Here is a 20,184-nt window from a genome sequence, read left to right as displayed (position 1 = left end):
ATCAAATGCCCCGATGCCAACTTGTACAAGGTAATTGCCGAGAGGGTAAAATTTGAGTTTCGGACAATATCAAGAGGGTTGATTATAGTTTGTGACACGTTATTGTTGCCGAGGGATGCCAGGGTAGCATGCAGGTATTGAGCTCGGGCATTGGATCGGTCTATGAGTCTTTGGATTTCTTCTTCATATGAAATATTGCCGGGATAGAGAGGTGATACCGGCGAGTCAACGTGGATGAGTTCCATGGTCAAGCCATTTGGTTCGCCTGCGGCATTAACACAAGCAAGCAAGAAGCTAAGTGATAGGAAGCAAACAAGTACATGTGATGCAATATCGCTGCCATTATCTGCCTCGTGTTTTTCACAATTCCTCAAAGTGTTTGCTGCTTTTATAGTATGGCCTTCGTTGGGGAATTAAATTTAGCCCAGTATGGTAATGGTAGCCTGCATATATATGTTGGTCTGTTAAGCCCTTCTAATACTTTTCCATATGAACAGCTTCTTTACCTTAAATTTCCCCAGGGGCTGGTTCTTTAATTTTCTGTACTAAATTGTCTCATGCATGCATGTGCAATGACAATGATGAGGGAAAGTATTCACAACACAACTACAATCCTCGGGTGCAGGCGCGATGGTTCTTCTTGTCGATGCTCACAAGAAGTGGGTTTTCATTTTCATCTTGCTGGACTCTGAATTTGGTCCCCCCCTTTTTTTTTTCTTCTGTCTGCGTGAATGTCATAGTATTACTCAATTGACTTATTGATAGAATGAGTGTTGTAATTAATTGGAAAGAGTATATCAATATATTGCAGCCTGCACATATGGATCATGGCGGGATTGTTTTGAAACTATATTGAATTGGAGAACTGAAGCTTTGGATTGGGATGGTGGAAGAACGACGTCACATTGAGGTAATGGAACTTCTAACCCTAGTTTGTAGGAGAGGGAGGACACAGGACAGAAATAATGGAACTTCTAACCCTAGTTTGGAAAAGTAAAATAGAAAATTTAGGGTTTCACTCAAATTCATTTTTCCTAGTCGCAACCCATCAAAATATGTTTCTTTGGCTAAAGTTCAGTGACTAGGATCCAACTAAGCTACTTACCTAATCAAGGTTTTAATATTTTTCAGATACTTAATATTTTTCAGATACCTAATTTACCTAATCAAGGTTTTAAATTTAATATTTTTTTTGTGTGGGTAAAATGGGGGGACCAAGCCCCAAAAAGAAAAACTAAACATAATTAGGACAAATCGCACGGGTTCTGAGCACCCTTAACAAATCATCCATCAGAAGGCACAATAATCAAACCGTTCATGTGATATTTTAGGAGAGTTGCCTCCATTTATTGTGTTGAATTTATTTTCAGCATATTTTGTTTATGCAATTCAATGGCCATACATGTCTATCCATTTCATTAAGTTTTTAAATTTCAAATCGTGATTAGCATAAAGTTGATTTGTTAGTAAGTTTTTATCTTCTTTTTTTGGAATTAAAATAGAAAAAAGTCATGTTTTTACCTATGCTTTTTATGTGTTATCTCCTAATATTTTAACGCAACTAATCTTGATTTTAACATTTGATTTATTGGTTACTTGATTTTTAAATTTTTTGAATAATAATTTACCTATTTCATGATTTTTTTTTCTTTTCTAAATCAACATATCTATTTGTTTCTTTTTCATGAATGATAATATACCTATTAATTTTCTACTGTACCTATTATTTTATGGATAATAATATACCTAGCTATTATCTTTTATGAATAATAACTTATCTCTTTTTATGGATAATAATTTACCTATCATTTTTTGTGATACTTAATGTCAATTTCGATACTTGAAACTATAGGTAAATAATTTTAGTAGTAGGTATATTAGTCTTTATTGTGCCTATCGATATTGTGTTATGATGTTGTGTGATTCATTTCTCGCACAATTTTTACTGTGCCTATCAATACATTAGAGTTAGGTTGATTGTTTGTGGCGACAATGGTGGTGGGAGTAATTGGCCATGACAAGTTAGTTGTGGTGGTGGTGACATGGTGGTGGTAGTGAATCATATCAAGCTTGAGGTGATTAAAACATTTTTTAAAATCTACAAGGTTGAAAAAGAACTAATTATTTTGAACAAAAAAAGAGCACATGGATGGAATGAAAATGAAAGAGAGATTACATGATCTATCAAGTTTGAGGTGATCAAGAATTCTTAGAACAATCCTCAGGAGCAAACTTCAACAGCTTCTGGTTAAGGTCATATATGAATAAGTAATTGGATTGGTGCACTGATCCAAGAATAGTACGAGCATCGTCGGGGATGAAGGCCAAACATAAGAGATAGTTCCCCTGCTGCTCAGCATTCACCTTTATGAATAAGTCCTCTGGGTTGATCACAAGGTCAGCATTTTCAAAGTGAAATGTCAAAGTAGGCAGAGGTGGCAGCGGCGTCATCCATTTGTAGCAAAGTTCAAAAGGGGGCCCAAGAGGTCTACCACCCCTAATAAGGCGAGGAAAGCGCATGAAATACATCTCCAGAAACTGAACAACAGCATTAAAAGCAGGCCTGATGAGAAAAGTAAATGAGGTACCATTGTCCATGAAGCAGCCGCCACTTGTGCCCTGATTTCGTACAGCAAACACATTTGGGTCTATGAGAAGCTTTTGTCCATGCACACTTATGGCCAACAGATTGACGTAGTAATATGGTATGTCTTTGAAGAACACTAATTTGGTGACACGCAGACCACCTGGTGGTGTGGGGACGTCCTTACCAAATCTGAGATATGTTTGGATCTCTCTTTGGCGTGTTAGGCACATTGAGAATACTTTACCAGTTTGATAGGATTGTTGCAGTGGAAAGGAAATCGAAGCATATCCCAAACCCAATAGTCCTGCAACCTTGAACTCTTCCCGTCTTCCAAAACTGATTTTCCTGATGTCATAAGCACAACCAAACACTACGCCTGGAATCATCAGTGGCTGCCCACTGCTGGACAAAAAGTTGAAATTTTCAGCTGCGCATGCAAAGCAACCAGTTGACATTTATTAGTTAGTTGCGATATTTTTCGAGAATTAATACTAAAAAGATTAAGATATTCATGCCTGAAAGAATAGAATTGACAACGGTGCCGTCCATGTACTCATCGTGCTGGGAGCAGTAAGGACCGGTGCATTGGCCTGTCTTGCAAAACGGGTTTTGATTGCAACAGAGAGCAACATAAGATTTGGACTTGCTGTTAGGGAAAGGGGGTTCTTTGGTTTGAAAGCATTGGTTTCCAGGCTTGAGACAATCCTCGCACAGCACCCATGTGAGGATGCTTCCAGTGTCGGTGTACAAGTAGTATGTATTGAATGACCTTGCCGGGAAAGTTGCATCAAAAGTCCCAATCCCAACTTGTACAAGGTAAGAGCCGTAGGGGTAAAATTCGAGTTTCGGACGAATGTCAAGAGGGTTGATTATAGTTTGTGACACATTATTGTTACCGAGGGATGCCAAGGTGTAATGAAGGTGTTGAGCTCGGGCAATGGATCGGTCTATGAGTCTTTGGATTTCTTCTTCATAAGAAATATTTCCCGGATAGAGAGGTGATGCCGGCGAGTCCACATGGATGAGTTCCATGGTCAAGCCATTTGGTTTCCCTGCGGCATTAACGCAAACGCAAGCAAGGAAGAAGCCAAGTGATAGGATGCATTGCAATATTATTGCTGCCATTATCTGCCTCATAGCTAGTTGTTGCAATTCCTCATAGTGCTTGCTGCTTTTTATAGTACGTACATGATATCTATGGCCTTAGCTGGGGAATTAAATTTAGCCCAGTATGGTAATATATTATATTTGTTGTCTATATGATTAAACCCTTCTATGTATATATAATACTTTTCTATATGAGCAGCTTATTTACCTTAAATTTCCCTATCAAAAATTGAATAAAAAATAAAAACAATTTCCCTATGAGCCGTTACCACATAAGCAAATTTACTAAAAAAAAGGTTCGTCCTTTCATTTCTGTACTAAATTGATGCATATAAATAAATAAATGTATTTGGAGAATGCATGTATGTTTACTCAATGACAAATGGAATTTGTTTTTGTCCTCTACACTAATTAACAGATTTGAACTTCAAGTTATATCATAAAACTTGCAAGTAATATTCATATTCCTGCTCAAACAAAGTTGGCTTGCTATGTGTAGTGTAGACACCAACTTATGAAAGTCACCTACATTTGCCTCTTCTCTTTGTCTTAAACAAACCAAACTATTGCAATTCTTAGAAGATTGATTGATAATATATTATTAAAGTTAGGTTTTGTTTGGGCAAAAACTAATTTAAATCCGATCAGTCCAAGTCAACAGAAGATCGAGTTCACGCGTGCTCCACCATATGGCTCAATCCAAACCAATCTAGCTAGTAAAATGGCAAGGACTTATAAAGACTTTTGCAATGTCCGATAACAAATTTCAAACTCAAAAACTTGCTTGCTAAACCCAACAAGTATAGTTCTAGTAAGTAAACCAACAAGTATAGTGCTAAAACCAACATATATTTGTTGGTCTGTTAAGCCCTTCTAATACTTTTCCATATGAGCAGCTTCTTTACCTTAAATTTCCCCAGGGGCTGGTTCTTTAATTTTCTGTACTAAATTGTCTCATGCATGCATGTGCAATGACAATGATGAGGGAAAGTATTCACAACACAACTACAATCCTCGGGTGCAGGTGCGATGGTTCTTCTTGTCGATGCTCACAAGAAGTGGGTTTTCATTTTCATCTTGCTGGACTCTGAATTTGGTCCCCCCTCTTTTTTGTTAAAGTATAAGAGATTTAGCTGAGTTTATTGCTTAAATTGTGAGCCATTGGATCACAGTCCAAATGGACAGCTGAGATGTATTCTTAGGTGTAATAGAATTGTGCCAAGTGTAGCTATCTCATAGGGTAGTTAATCATTGGTTAGATTGGATGATGTAAGAAGGAATATTCTGTTTTCCTAACTGTTATATTGGCATGCACAGATTGTGCATGACTGTGACAGATAATAGACTGATCTTTCATCTTCTTCTTCTCCAAGTTTTCTCTCTGCATTTTTACTTCCTACATGAGCTCCATCCATCAATAATCCAAAACTAAACATGGCAGATCATAGTCTGTGAATGCTAACATGGTATCACTGAGCCAGGTTTGATCGTTTAGCTGGGCGTTTGAATCTGTGAAGGAAGTGAGCTGCGTTTTCTGTCAAAACTTGCTCTCTGTGAAATCTGTGTCTAACATGGCAGGATCTGGAGGTGGTGAGCTGCGTGCTCCAATCTTCAATGGTGAGAACTATGAGTTCTGGAGCATAAGGATGAAAACCATTTTCAAATCTCATGGGATTTGGGAGTTGGTTGAGAAAGGAATAGGAAGCTCAGATTCGAAGGGAGCTGATGAATCTGATACAAAGCAAAAGGAAAAGGAGGAATCAAGTGGTTCTGGGAAGATGGCTATAGCTGAGATCCTGATGAAGGATGCTAAGGCCTTGGGGTTGATTCAAGGAGCTGTATCTGAAGAGATCTTCCCCAGGATTTCTCATGAAGAATCATCTCATGGAGCCTGGAACATTCTGAAGCAGGAATTTCATGGTGATAAGCAGGTAAGAAGTGTAAAACTGCAGAGTCTTCGTAGAGAATTTGAATATACTAGAATGAGAGAGGATGAATCTCTATCTGCTTATCTTACAAAGTTGTTTGATCTAATAAACCAAATGAGAGGTTATGGAGAAGAGTTATCTAGAGAAAGAATTGTGCAGAAAATGTTAATTAGTCTGCTGCCTGGATATGATCCAATCTGTTCTGTAATTGAACATTCAAGGGATCTAGATGTAATTGAGGTTCAAGAGGTGGTAGCCTCATTGAAGAGCTTTGCTCAAAGATTGGAAAGACATCATGAGAACAAGACTGAGAAGGCCTTTGCTAGTCTGAGTGTAGATACCAAATCAGCTAAGGCCACTGGAAATCAGAATTCCAAGCAGCAGAAGAATTGGAAAGACAAGGGGAAGAAGTGGGATAATAAACCTACTGATGGAACTAAAACTCCTTGCAAACATTGTGGGAAATTGCATTATGGAGAATGTAGATTCAAGGGCAAACCAAAGTGCTATAACTGTGACAAGCTTGGTCACATTGCCAAAGACTGCTATAGCAAGAAACCTGTGGAGCAGCAGCAGCTTCAGTTTGCTACTCAGGTTACTTCTACACCAACCATGTTCTATGCTAACAATGCAACTGAGAAAAGGTCCATGGAAGAGGTATGGTACTTGGACAGTGGGTGTAGTAACCACATGACTGGCAGAGAAGATGTTTTGATTGATATTGATAGGAATGTGACTGCAAAAGTTGCTATGGGAACAGGACAGTTGGTTGATGTCATTGGAAAAGGAAGTCTGATGGTTGAAACTAAAATGGGAAGGAAATATATCAAGGAGGTGCTATTGGTATCTGGTCTCAAAGAGAACCTACTCAGTGTTGGACAAATGATGGAGCATGGATATTTTCTAATTTTTGGAGATAACAAGGCAGAAGTTTATGATGATAGCTCTCTCTCAAATCTGGTGGCTAGAGTGCATATGAAAGGAAATAGAAGTTTTCCTTTGAAACTTCAAACAGACTTGCATGTTGCTCTAACTGCAAGCATTAACCAATCAACATTGCTTTGGCATAGGAGAATGGGGCACTTAAACTTCCAGAGTTTGAAACTGCTGTAGAATGAAGACATGGTGTTTGGTCTGCCAGAAATCAAAAATACAAATGCAGTGTGTGAAGGTTGTACTTTTGGAAAACACTGCAGGAAGGCATTTCCAAAAGAAGCAACCAGCAGAGTTACAACTCCACTGGAATTGGTACACACTGATGTGTGTGGTCCAATGCAAACTGTTACCAAAGCAGGAAACAGGTATTTCCTCACCTTTATAGATGACTGTACAAGAATGTGCTGGATCTATTTCTTGAGATGCAAATCTGAGGTATTCACAGTGTTTAAGAGGTTTAGAGCCACTGTTGAATTGCAAAGTGGATATAAGGTGAAGAAACTAAGAAGTGATAGGGGAGGAGAGTACACCTCTAATGAGTTCAATAAATTCTGTGATGAAATGGGAATGGAGAGGCAGCTTACAGTGGCATACTCACCACAGCAGAATGGTGTGGCTGAGAGGAAAAACAGAACCATAGTGGAGATGGCCAAGTGTATGATGATTGAGAAGGGCATGCCACTTGAGTTTTGGGCAGAAACTGTGAATACTGCAGTGTATGTTCTAAACCGAAGTCCAACTAAAGCTCTGGACAAGAAAACACCATTTGAAGCCTATAGTGGGAGAAAGCCAGGACTTAAACACTTAAGAGTGTTTGGATCTTTGTGCTATGCACATGTTCCAAATCCACAGAGGCAGAAACTGGATTCAGCAAGCAATAGATGTGTGTTTCTAGGATATGGCAGCTGTGAGAAAGGGTATAGACTGTATAACATTGCCACTGAAAAGGTGATTATCTCAAGGGATGTGGTATTTAATGAAGAAGCTAGCTGGGATTGGAATGCACAGCAAGAATGCAGTGTTTCAGTGCCACTTACTGAAGTTGTGTCTGAAAAGGAGAAAGGGAGCAATGACACAGTTGTGAAGCAAGCAGAACATTCAGTTGAGAATGAGTTGCTAACAGAAGACAATGAAGAAAGATCTGTGGTTGACACAGGTACTCAAGATATTGACCACACTCCATTGAGATACAAAAGTCTTACAGAGATTTATGAAAGCTGCAACATCTGCATCATTGAACCAGAATCCTTTGAAGAAGCTGTCAAGGATGCAGCATGGCAAAAGGCAATGGAAGCTGAACTTGAGATGATTGAGAAGAATGAAACTTGGGAATTGGTAAAAAGGCCATCTGATAAACCTATAGTTGGAGTCAAATGGATCTTTAAAGTCAAGCTAAATCTGGATGGATCTGTTCAGAAAAACAAAGCAAGGCTAGTAGCTAAAGGCTACACTCAAAAGCCAGGAATTGATTTCAATGAGACATTTGCACCAGTTGCTCGGCTTGACACAGTTAGAACACTAATAGCTTTGGCTGCTCAGAAAAGGTGGAAGCTGTTTCAGCTTGATGTAAAGTCAGCCTTCTTAAATGGAGTGCTACAAGAGGAGGTGTATGTGGATCAACCTCCAGGATTTGTGGTTCAAGACAAGGAAGACAGAGTTTATAGACTCAAGAAGGCTCTTTATGGTCTCAAACAAGCTCCAAGAGCTTGGTATGAAGAAATTAATTCATACTTTACAGCTGCAGGATTTCAGAAAAGTCCTAGTGAGGCTACATTATATGTGAAAGCTGCAGAAAGTGGAATCCTAATTGTTTCACTATATGTAGATGATATCATCTACACAGGAAGCTCTGAAGAATTGGTGATGAGCTTTAAAACTGAAATGATGAAGAGATATGAAATGACTGATCTGGGATTGTTGCACCATTTTCTGGGATTGGGTGTGATACAAGCTGAGCCCTACATCTTCTTGCATCAGAAAAAATATGCAAGAACATTGTTGGACAAGTTTGGTTTAAAAGACTGTAAAGCAGTATCAACTCCACTAGCTATGAATGAGAAGTTATCCAAGGAGGATGGAAGTGAACAGGCTGATGAAAAGGTGTACAGACAGATTGTTGGAAGCTTACTATATCTGACAGCAACAAGGCCAGATATCATGTTTGCTGCAAGTCTCTTAGCTAGATACATGCATGGACCTACAAAGAAACATATGGGAACTGCTAAGAGAGTACTTAGATACATTCAAGGTACTCTAGACTATGGCATTGCATATGAGAAAGGAAAAGAGGCAATGCTGGTTGGATATTGTGACAGTGATTGGTCAGGCTGTGAAGATGATATGAGGAGCACATCTGGCTATGCTTTTCATCTTGGATCTGGTGTTTTCTCTTGGGCATCTGTTAAGCAGAGCATTGTAGCACTATCCACTGCAGAGGCAGAATATGTTAGTGCAGCTGAAGCTACAGCTCAAGCGGTCTGGTTAAGATTTGTTCTATCTGATTTTGGTGAAGAACAAGTTGAGGCTACACCAATCCTATGTGACAACACTTCTGCAATTGCAATAACAAAGAATCATGTGCATCATCACAGGACAAGACACATAAGCAGAAGATTTCATTTCATTCGTGATGCTTTGCAAAATGGTGAGATTGATCTGTTATACTGCAAAACTGGAGAGCAGAATGCAGATATCTTCACTAAGGCTTTGGCAAGGAATCGGTTTGAATATCTAAGGAGCAAGCTTGGAATCATTTCAGCTAAACACTTAGAAGGGAGTGTTAAAGTATAAGAGATTTAGCTGAGTTTATTGCTTAAATTGTGAGCCATTGGATCACAGTCCAAATGGACAGCTGAGATGTATTCTTAGGTGTAGTAGAATTGTGCCAAGTGTAGCTATCTCATAGGGTAGTTAATCATTGGTTAGATTGGATGATGTAAGAAGGAATATTCTGTTTTCCTAACTGTTATATTGGCATGCACAGATTGTGCATGACTAAGACAGATAATAGACTGATCTTTCATCTTCTTCTTCTCCAAGTTTTCTCTCTGCATTTTTACTTCCTACATGAGCTCCATTCATCAACAATCCAAAACTAAACATAGCAGATCATAGTCTGCTAATGCTAACATTTTTTTCTTCTGTCTGCGTGAATGTCATAGTATTACTCACTAATTGACTTATTGATAGAATGAGTGTTGTAATTAATTGGAAAGAGTATATCAATATATTGCAGCCTGCACATATGGATCATGGCGGGATTGTTTTGAAACTATATTGAATTGGAGAACTGAAGCTTTGGATTGGGATGGTGGAAGAACGACGTCACATTGAGGTAATGGAACTTCTAACCCTAGTTTGTAGGAGAGGGAGGACACAGGACAGAAATAATGGAACTTCTAACCCTAGTTTGGAAAAGTAAAATAGAAAATTTAGGGTTTCACTCAAATTCATTTTTCCTAGTCGCAACCCATCAAAATATGTTTCTTTGGCTAAAGTTCAGTGACTAGGATCCAACTAAGCTACTTACCTAATCAAGGTTTTAATATTTTTCAGATACTTAATATTTTTCAGATACCTAATTTACCTAATCAAGGTTTTAAATTTAATATTTTTTTTGTGTGGGTAAAATGGGGGGACCAAGCCCCAAAAAGAAAAACTAAACATAATTAGGACAAATCGCACGGGTTCTGAGCACCCTTAACAAATCATCCATCAGAAGGCACAATAATCAAACCGTTCATGTGATATTTTAGGAGAGTTGCCTCCATTTATTGTGTTGAATTTATTTTCAGCATATTTTGTTTATGCAATTCAATGGCCATACATGTCTATCCATTTCATTAAGTTTTTAAATTTCAAATCGTGATTAGCATAAAGTTGATTTGTTAGTAAGTTTTTATCTTCTTTTTTTGGAATTAAAATAGAAAAAAGTCATGTTTTTACCTATGCTTTTTATGTGTTATCTCCTAATATTTTAACGCAACTAATCTTGATTTTAACATTTGATTTATTGGTTACTTGATTTTTAAATTTTTTGAATAATAATTTACCTATTTCATGATTTTTTTTTCTTTTCTAAATCAACATATCTATTTGTTTCTTTTTCATGAATGATAATATACCTATTAATTTTCTACTGTACCTATTATTTTATGGATAATAATATACCTATTATCTTTTATGAATAATAACTTATCTCTTTTTATGGATAATAATTTACCTATCATTTTTTGTGATACTTAATGTCAATTTCGATACTTGAAACTATAGGTAAATAATTTTAGTAGTAGGTATATTAGTCTTTATTGTGCCTATCGATATTGTGTTATGATGTTGTGTGATTCATTTCTCGCACAATTTTTACTGTGCCTATCAATACATTAGAGTTAGGTTGATTGTTTGTGGCGACAATGGTGGTGGGAGTAATTGGCCATGACAAGTTAGTTGTGGTGGTGGTGACATGGTGGTGGTAGTGAATCATATCAAGCTTGAGGTGATTAAAACATTTTTTAAAATCTACAAGGTTGAAAAAGAACTAATTATTTTGAACAAAAAAAGAGCACATGGATGGAATGAAAATGAAAGAGAGATTACATGATCTATCAAGTTTGAGGTGATCAAGAATTCTTAGAACAATCCTCAGGAGCAAACTTCAACAGCTTCTGGTTAAGGTCATATATGAATAAGTAATTGGATTGGTGCACTGATCCAAGAATAGTACGAGCATCGTCGGGGATGAAGGCCAAACATAAGAGATAGTTCCCCTGCTGCTCAGCATTCACCTTTATGAATAAGTCCTCTGGGTTGATCACAAGGTCAGCATTTTCAAAGTGAAATGTCAAAGTAGGCAGAGGTGGCAGCGGCGTCATCCATTTGTAGCAAAGTTCAAAAGGGGGCCCAAGAGGTCTACCACCCTTAAAAAGGCGAGGAAAGCGCATGAAATACATCTCCAGAAACTGAACCACAGTATTAAAAGCAGGCCTGATGAGAAAAGTAAATGAGCTACCATTGTCCATGATGCAGCCGCCACTTGTGCCCTGATTTCGTACAACAAACACATTTGGGTCTATGAGAAGCTTTTGTCCATGCACACTTATGTCCAACAGATTGACGTAGTAATATGGTATGTCTTTGAAGAACACTAATTTGGTGACACGCAGACCACCTGGTGGTGTGGGGACGTCCTTACCAAATCTGAGATATGTTTGGATCTCTCTTTGGCGTGTTAGGCACATTGAGAATACTTTACCAGTTTGATAGGATTGTTGCAGTGGAAAGGAAATCGGAGCATATCCCAAACCCAATATTCCTGCAACCTTGAACTCTTCCAGCCTTCCAAAACTGATTTTCCTGGTGTCATAAGCACAACCAAACACTACGCCTGGAATCATCAGTGGCTGCCCACTGCTTGACAAAAAGTTGAAATTTTCAGCTGCGCATGCAAAGCAACCAGTTGTCATTTATATTGCGATATTTTTCGAGAATTAATACTCAAAATATTAAGATATTCATGCCTGAAAGAATAGAATTGACAACGGTGCCGCCCATGTACTCGTCGTGCTGGGAGCAGTAAGGACCCGTGCATTGGCCTATCTTGCAAAACGGGTTTTGATTGCAACAGAGAGCAACATAAGATTTGGACTTGCTGTTAGGGAAAGGGGGTTCTTTGGTTTGAAAGCATTGGTTTCCAGGCTTGAGACAATCCTCGCACAGCACCCATGTGAGGATGCTTCCAGTGTCGGTGTACAAGTAGTATGTATTGAATGACCTTGCCGGGAAAGTTGCATCAAAAGTCCCAATCCCAACTTGTACAAGGTAAGAGCCGTAGGGGTAAAATTCGAGTTTCGGACGAATGTCAAGAGGGTTGATTATAGTTTGTGACACATTATTGTTACCGAGGGATGCCAAGGTGTAATGAAGGTGTTGAGCTCGGGCAATGGATCGGTCTATGAGTCTTTGGATTTCTTCTTCATAAGAAATATTTCCCGGATAGAGAGGTGATGCCGGCGAGTCCACATGGATGAGTTCCATGGTCAAGCCATTTGGTTTCCCTGCGGCATTAACGCAAACGCAAGCAAGGAAGAAGCCAAGTGATAGGATGCATTGCAATATTATTGCTGCCATTATCTGCCTCATAGCTAGTTGTTGCAATTCCTCATAGTGCTTGCTGCTTTTTATAGTACGTACATGATATCTATGGCCTTAGCTGGGGAATTAAATTTAGCCCAGTATGGTAATATATTATATTTGTTGTCTATATGATTAAACCCTTCTATGTATATATAATACTTTTCTATATGAGCAGCTTATTTACCTTAAATTTCCCTATCAAAAATTGAATAAAAAATAAAAACAATTTCCCTATGAGCCGTTACCACATAAGCAAATTTACTAAAAAAAAGGTTCGTCCTTTCATTTCTGTACTAAATTGATGCATATAAATAAATAAATGTATTTGGAGAATGCATGTATGTTTACTCAATGACAAATGGAATTTGTTTTTGTCCTCTACACTAATTAACAGATTTGAACTTCAAGTTATATCATAAAACTTGCAAGTAATATTCATATTCCTGCTCAAACAAAGTTGGCTTGCTATGTGTAGTGTAGACACCAACTTATGAAAGTCACCTACATTTGCCTCTTCTCTTTGTCTTAAACAAACCAAACTATTGCAATTCTTAGAAGATTGATTGATAATATATTATTAAAGTTAGGTTTTGTTTGGGCAAAAACTAATTTAAATCCGATCAGTCCAAGTCAACAGAAGATCGAGTTCACGCGTGCTCCACCATATGGCTCAATCCAAACCAATCTAGCTAGTAAAATGGCAAGGACTTATAAAGACTTTTGCAATGTCCGATAACAAATTTCAAACTCAAAAACTTGCTTGCTAAACCCAACAAGTATAGTTCTAGTAAGTAAACCAACAAGTATAGTGCTAAAACCAACATATATTTGTTGGTCTGTTAAGCCCTTCTAATACTTTTCCATATGAGCAGCTTCTTTACCTTAAATTTCCCCAGGGGCTGGTTCTTTAATTTTCTGTACTAAATTGTCTCATGCATGCATGTGCAATGACAATGATGAGGGAAAGTATTCACAACACAACTACAATCCTCGGGTGCAGGCGCGATGGTTCTTCTTGTCGATGCTCACAAGAAGTGGGTTTTCATTTTCATCTTGCTGGACTCTGAATTTGGTCCCCCCCTTTTTTTTTTCTTCTGTCTGCGTGAATGTCATAGTATTACTCAATTGACTTATTGATAGAATGAGTGTTGTAATTAATTGGAAAGAGTATATCAATATATTGCAGCCTGCACATATGGATCATGGCGGGATTGTTTTGAAACTATATTTAATTGGAGAACTGAAGCTTTGGATTGGGATGGTGGAAGAACGACGTCACATTGAGGTAATGGAACTTCTAACCCTAGTTTGTAGGAGAGGGAGGACACAGGACAGAGATAATGGAACTTCTAACCCTAGTTTGGAAAAGTAAAATAGAAAATTTAGGGTTTCACTCAAATTCATTTTTCCTAGTCCGCAACCCATCAAAATATGTTTCTTTGGCTAAAGTTCAGTGACTAGGATCCAACTAAGCTACTTAACTAATCAAGGTTTTAATATTTTTCAGATACCTAAATTACCCCTACTACTGTTCATGTGATATTTTATTTTATTTTTTTGGTTGGTAAAATGGGGCGCCGAGCCCCAAAAAGAAAAACCAAACAGAATTAGGACAAACCGCACAGGTCCTGGGCACCCTTAACAAATCATCCATTAGAAAGGATCACGCCCAAGTAGGCACATGATCAAAAGTATATAGACCCAAGTTATGTTGGAACTCCATTTGGCGAGAGAGTTGGCCAGTCCATTCGTCTCTCTATAAATGTGACGCAAGACACAATAATCAAACCGTTCATGTATATTTAAGAAGAGTTGTCTCCATTTATTGTGTTGAGTTTATTTTCAGCATATTTCGTTTGTATATACAATTCAATTGCCACACGTCTCCATCCATTTCATTAAATTTTTAAGTTTCAAATGGTGATTAGCATAAAGTTGATTTGTTAGTAAGTTTTTATCTTCTTTTTTTGGAATTAAAATAGAAAAAATTCATGTTTTTACCTATGCTTGTTATGTGTTATCTCCTAATATTTTAACACAACTAATCTTTATTTTAACATTTGATTTATTGGTTACTTGATTTTTAAATTTTTTGAATAATAATTTACCTATTTCATGATTTTTTTTTCTTTTCTAAATCAACATATCTATTTGTTTCTTTTTCATGAATGATAATATACCTATTAATTTTCTACTGTACCTATTATTTTATGGATAATAATATACCTAGCTATTATCTTTTATGAATAATAACTTATCTCTTTTTATGGATAATAATTTACCTATCATTTTTTGTGATACTTAATGTCAATTTCGATACTTGAAACTATAGGTAAATAATTTTAGTAGTAGGTATATTAGTCTTTATTGTGCCTATCGATATTGTGTTATGATGTTGTGTGATTCATTTCTCGCACAATTTTTACTGTGCCTATCAATACATTAGAGTTAGGTTGATTGTTTGTGGCGACAATGGTGGTGGGAGTAATTGGCCATGACAAGTTAGTTGTGGTGGTGGTGACATGGTGGTGGTAGTGAATCATATCAAGCTTGAGGTGATTAAAACATTTTTTAAAATCTACAAGGTTGAAAAAGAACTAATTATTTTGAACAAAAAAAGAGCACATGGATGGAATGAAAATGAAAGAGAGATTACATGATCTATCAAGTTTGAGGTGATCAAGAATTCTTAGAACAATCCTCAGGAGCAAACTTCAACAGCTTCTGGTTAAGGTCATATATGAATAAGTAATTGGATTGGTGCACTGATCCAAGAATAGTACGAGCATCGTCGGGGATGAAGGCCAAACATAAGAGATAGTTCCCCTGCTGCTCAGCATTCACCTTTATGAATAAGTCCTCTGGGTTGATCACAAGGTCAGCATTTTCAAAGTGAAATGTCAAAGTAGGCAGAGGTGGCAGCGGCGTCATCCATTTGTAGCAAAGTTCAAAAGGGAGCCTAAGAGGCCTACCACCCTTAAAAAGGCGAGGAAAGCGCATGAAATACATCTCCAGAAACTGAACCACAGCATTAAAAGCAGGCCTGATGAGAAAAGTAAATGAGCTACCATTGTCCATGAGGCAGCCGCCACTTGTGCCCTGATTTCGTACAGCAAACACATTTGGGTCTATGAGAAGCTTTTGTCCATGCACACTTATGTCCAACAGATTGACGTAGTAATATGGTATGTCTTTGAAGAACACTAATTTGGTGACACGCAGACCACCTGGTGGTGTGGGGACGTCCTTACCAAATCTGAGATATGTTTGGATCTCTCTTTGGCGTGTTAGGCACATTGAGAATACTTTACCAGTTTGATAGGATTGTTGCAGTGGAAAGGAAATCGGAGCATATCCCAAACCCAATATTCCTGCAACCTTGAACTCTTCCAGCCTTCCAAAACTGATTTTCCTGGTGTCATAAGCACAACCAAACACTACGCCTGGAATCATCAGTGGCTGCCCACTGCTTGACAAAAAGTTGAAATTTTCAGCTGCGCATGCAAAGCAACCAGTTGTCATTTATATTGCGATATTTTTCGAGAATTAATACTCAAAATATTAAGATATTCATGCCTGAAAGAATAGAATTGACAACGGTGCCGCCCATGTACTCGTCGTGCTGGGAGCAGTAAGGACCCGTGCATTGGCCTATCTTGCAAAACGGGTTTTGATTGCAACAGAGAGCAACATAAGATTTGGACTTGCTGTTAGGGAAAGGGGGTTCTTTGGTTTGAAAGCATTGGTTTCCAGGCTTGAGACAATCCTCGCACAGCACCCATGTGAGGATGCTTCCAGTGTCGGTGTACAAGTAGTATGTATTGAATGACCTTGCCGGGAAAGTTGCATCAAAAGTCCCAATCCCAACTTGTACAAGGTAAGAGCCGTAAGGGTGAAATTCGAGTCTTGGACGAATGTCAAGAGGGTTGATTATAGTTTGTGACATATTATTGTTACCGAGGGATGCCAAGGTGTAATGAAGGTGTTGAGCTCGGGCAATGGATCGGTCTATGAGTCTTTGGATTTCTTCTTCATAAGAAATATTGCCCGGATAGAGAGGTGATGCCGGCGAGTCCACATGGATGAGTTCCATGGTCAAGCCATTTGGTTTCCCTGCGGCATTAACGCAAACGCAAGCAAGGAAGAAGCCAAGTGATAGGATGCATTGCAATATTATTGCAGCTGCCATTATCTGCCTCATAGCTAATTGTTGTAATTCCTCACAGTGCTTGCTGCTTTTTATAGTACGTACATGATATATATGGCCTTAGCTGGGGAATTAAATTTAGTCCAGTATGGTAATTGTAGCCAGCATTTCTGTATGAGCAGCTTATTTACCTTAAATTTGCCTATCAAATATAAAATAAAAAATAAAAAAATTTCCCAATGAGCCGTTACCACATGAGCAAATTTACTAAAAAAATTCGTCCTTTCTTTTCTGTACTAAATTGATGCATATAAATAATTAAATGTCTTTGGAAAATGCATGTATGTGCAATCAAGGGCGGAATTAGAATTGTAAAATTAGGGGGCCTGGAATAGAAAATACAAATATATAAAATATTGAAGTATTTAATAGTTACATGTCTAGAGCTAAATATTTCTAATTTATTCATGTCTAATTTATTTTAGAGAAAATTTTAACTTCAATTATAAGTTGTTTAGTACTAATTTTATATTTTATATATAATATAATAGTAGAGAGATAATATATATATATACATAGGGCTAGGACTACTCCAGGATTATAAGTGGCTCCGCCACTGTGTGCAATATTATGAGGGAAAGTACCAACCGTTCTGTCAACTCTTTCCTTATAAATGTTCAATGGATTTTTTTTTTTTAAATGACAAATGCAATTTGTTTTTGTCCTCTACATTAATTAACAGCATTTAAATTTCAAGTTCTATCATAATCAGGTTCAGCTAATTAAATCCAAATCTTAACCGATGCCAAATTGCTAATAGCTTATCATTGCTATTTGATCTCTGTTTACTTTGTTTTGTTGTGCATTGTGACTATAGTCTAAAATATCAATAATATCGATGTAATATCGAGAATATTATCGTTTTTTCTAGTCAATGATATTTTGGAACGTATCCATACACATATCGTATAAATATCGATAATATCAACGTCTATAGTTTCTCTCACACTTCAATAATATTTGGCCAAAATATTTCTATAATATCGTTATAATATCGATAATATGGAGATGATGAAGACAATGAAAATTTTGAAGAGTTATTTACTGTCTGTGCAAAAATTCTCACGGGATAATATTCGCTTGTGGATTCTTCAACCTTTAATCTTCCTGTAAAAAAGACCGAAGTAAATAAACCACACTCGGGGGGTGTTGTGTCTAGGAGAAACAATAGCTAAAAAGGGGTTCGGTGTTTTCTCTACAGGGAGAATCGGGTGACCTGATCCTTGTGTAGTGGCCAGGGCTGTGTATGAAAATATGGAGAGATGAGAAAGATATTGCCGGCAGCAATGATGGTGCCATCGTGTTAAATTTAGAGAGACGGGCCATCAGCCCAATACTAACAACACCAATATTGTCCCCAGCTTAACCACCTACAAAGCCTAGTAGGTGTGGGGTTTTATTACAAAAGGCCTCGGTAATATTAGTAGTGGAACCATTCATTATATATTTTATTTTATTTAGTCAAGTTTCCGATGTGGGACTTATATTCTTCAACACGCCCCCTCACGTGGGACCACTAAATAGTGAGCCACACGTGGAGCCAAGTCCACATCGGAGTCAATCATTCAAGCCCAACACGTGAACACCACGTATTGGGTAAGGGGTAGGGGTAAACATTCAAGCCCAACCTGTGAACACCACATATTGGGTAAAGGTAAAGGCCTAATTCAGGCACAGTCAATCAACCCGCTCTGATACCATGTTAAATTTCAGAGAGACGGGTCAACGGCCCACTACTAACAATACATATATTGTCTCCAACTTAACCACCTACAAAGCCCAGTAGGTGTGGGGTTTTATTACAAAAGGTCTCGGTAATATTAGTAGTGGAACCATTCATTATATATTTTATTTTATTTAGTCAAGTTTCCGATGTGGGACTTATATTCTTCAACACATCGGCTATGGGAGAGAGAGAGTGGAGAACTTTGAGTATTTTTGTAGGGTTTGAGGACTATGTTTAGAATTCATATTACCTTGAGTGTTGAATGAAGCCATGTATTTATGGGGCTCTAGGCATCTAGGATTTTTCCAAGAATCTAAACCCTAAAGAATAAACTCATATTGGGAAAGAATTTATTCTTTCCCCAAATTGTAGAGATTGAGTTCATTTGGGATTTGATCCCAATCAAATCTCGTAATTTGATGATGATATCTCCAAATAAGGATAATATCTTCATTGGTGATATTATCTCTTTAAAATAAATATAATATCCATATTTTTAGTATCAATTAATTTGCTAAATAAATGGGCTCAATTGATTGACCTAGGAGATATTCTTCTTGTCCATATGGCGTCTCATGATTGGAAGCCGAATTATTTGCTCCCAACATTTACACTAACACACCCTAAGGTTTCTTGTGGTTTCATAACACCCTCTCATGTCTCAAAAATTACATGAACACCCCTTGAGATTTCAGTTTATTTTCACAAAACCCCTTTTCGTTGATTGATTGTCCAAAAATTGATGATTTTATTGAAAAAAAAAACTTATGGAAATGACAAAATTAGTATATGCAATCTAATCTCAAAGGCCAACTTTGTTATTTGGAGAATTTTTTCGTATAAAATCATCAATCTTTGGATGAAAAATAAATGAAAAGGAGTTTTATGAAAATAATTTAAAACCTCGAGGGTGTTCTTGTAATTTCTAAAACGTCAAGAAGTTTTGTGAAAAAACTGAAAACCTCAGGAGGTGTAAATAACTAAAATTTGAACCTTATAGGAACTCTATGTGGTACTAAGTCACTCATGTATCTTACCATGCAATGTATAAATGTGTAAAATGCTGTAGTAAATCATTATAAATAAATGATTGTGGTGTGTTTAATGTTCTTTCATTAATTACTACATATTTTCTACACTCATAGCGTTTGTCAGCTCGCTATATAATTAATTTAAATCAGTTAAACCCATCATGTAATGCATTTTCTTCCTATTTTTTGTGATAAAGTAATAAATAATTGACTAAATAAACACCCTCCAAAGTTTCAAGAAAAATTTTCAAGTTTTTCTTATAATTTCCGTAGTTTTTATTCAATTTTTATCAATATCGATAATATCCTGATGTTTCTATTGAAATTTCCGTATTTTTAGACTACTAATATTTCCGAAGCCATCAATATTTTATTACTAGGTCCACAATCGCCTTTATATTTCATATGCTAGTTAGGGAAATACTTGTCTTTCCCCGGCCAACTTGCAAGTAATATTCATATTCCTGCTCAAACGAAGTTGGTTTGCTATGTGTAGTGTAGACCCACCAACTTATGGAAGTTACCTACAT

The 20,184-nt window shown here is 37.2% G+C and overlaps 3 protein-coding genes across 3 annotated transcripts; all 3 read right to left on the bottom strand.

Moving 5' to 3' along the window:
• Positions 1 to 2,199: 2,199 nt before the first annotated feature.
• Positions 2,200 to 3,712, bottom strand: LOC117638683 (probable aspartic protease At2g35615). The gene is made up of 2 exons (XM_034373777.1): positions 3,103 to 3,712; positions 2,200 to 3,014 (listed from the first exon to the last, which is right to left on the bottom strand). Exons 1-2 carry the CDS (start codon positions 3,710 to 3,712, stop codon positions 2,200 to 2,202), a joined length of 1,425 nt encoding a protein of 474 aa, XP_034229668.1.
• A 7,465-nt stretch (positions 3,713 to 11,177) lies between these two features.
• LOC117638682 (probable aspartic protease At2g35615) lies at positions 11,178 to 12,684 on the bottom strand. Its single transcript, XM_034373775.1, has 2 exons — positions 12,075 to 12,684; positions 11,178 to 11,992 (listed from the first exon to the last, which is right to left on the bottom strand). Exons 1-2 carry the CDS (start codon positions 12,682 to 12,684, stop codon positions 11,178 to 11,180), a joined length of 1,425 nt encoding a protein of 474 aa, XP_034229666.1.
• A 2,685-nt stretch (positions 12,685 to 15,369) lies between these two features.
• On the bottom strand, positions 15,370 to 16,891 carry LOC117638681 (probable aspartic protease At2g35615). The gene is made up of 2 exons (XM_034373774.1): positions 16,267 to 16,891; positions 15,370 to 16,184 (listed from the first exon to the last, which is right to left on the bottom strand). Exons 1-2 carry the CDS (start codon positions 16,889 to 16,891, stop codon positions 15,370 to 15,372), a joined length of 1,440 nt encoding a protein of 479 aa, XP_034229665.1.
• Between the last annotated feature and the right edge of the window lie 3,293 nt (positions 16,892 to 20,184).

Source organism: Prunus dulcis, chromosome 8 (assembly GCF_902201215.1).
Source record: "Prunus dulcis chromosome 8, ALMONDv2, whole genome shotgun sequence".
NCBI lineage: Eukaryota > Viridiplantae > Streptophyta > Magnoliopsida > Rosales > Rosaceae > Prunus > Prunus dulcis.
The sequence above is the reverse complement of the archived record's forward strand: the minus strand, read 5'-3'. Positions and strand labels throughout refer to the sequence as shown.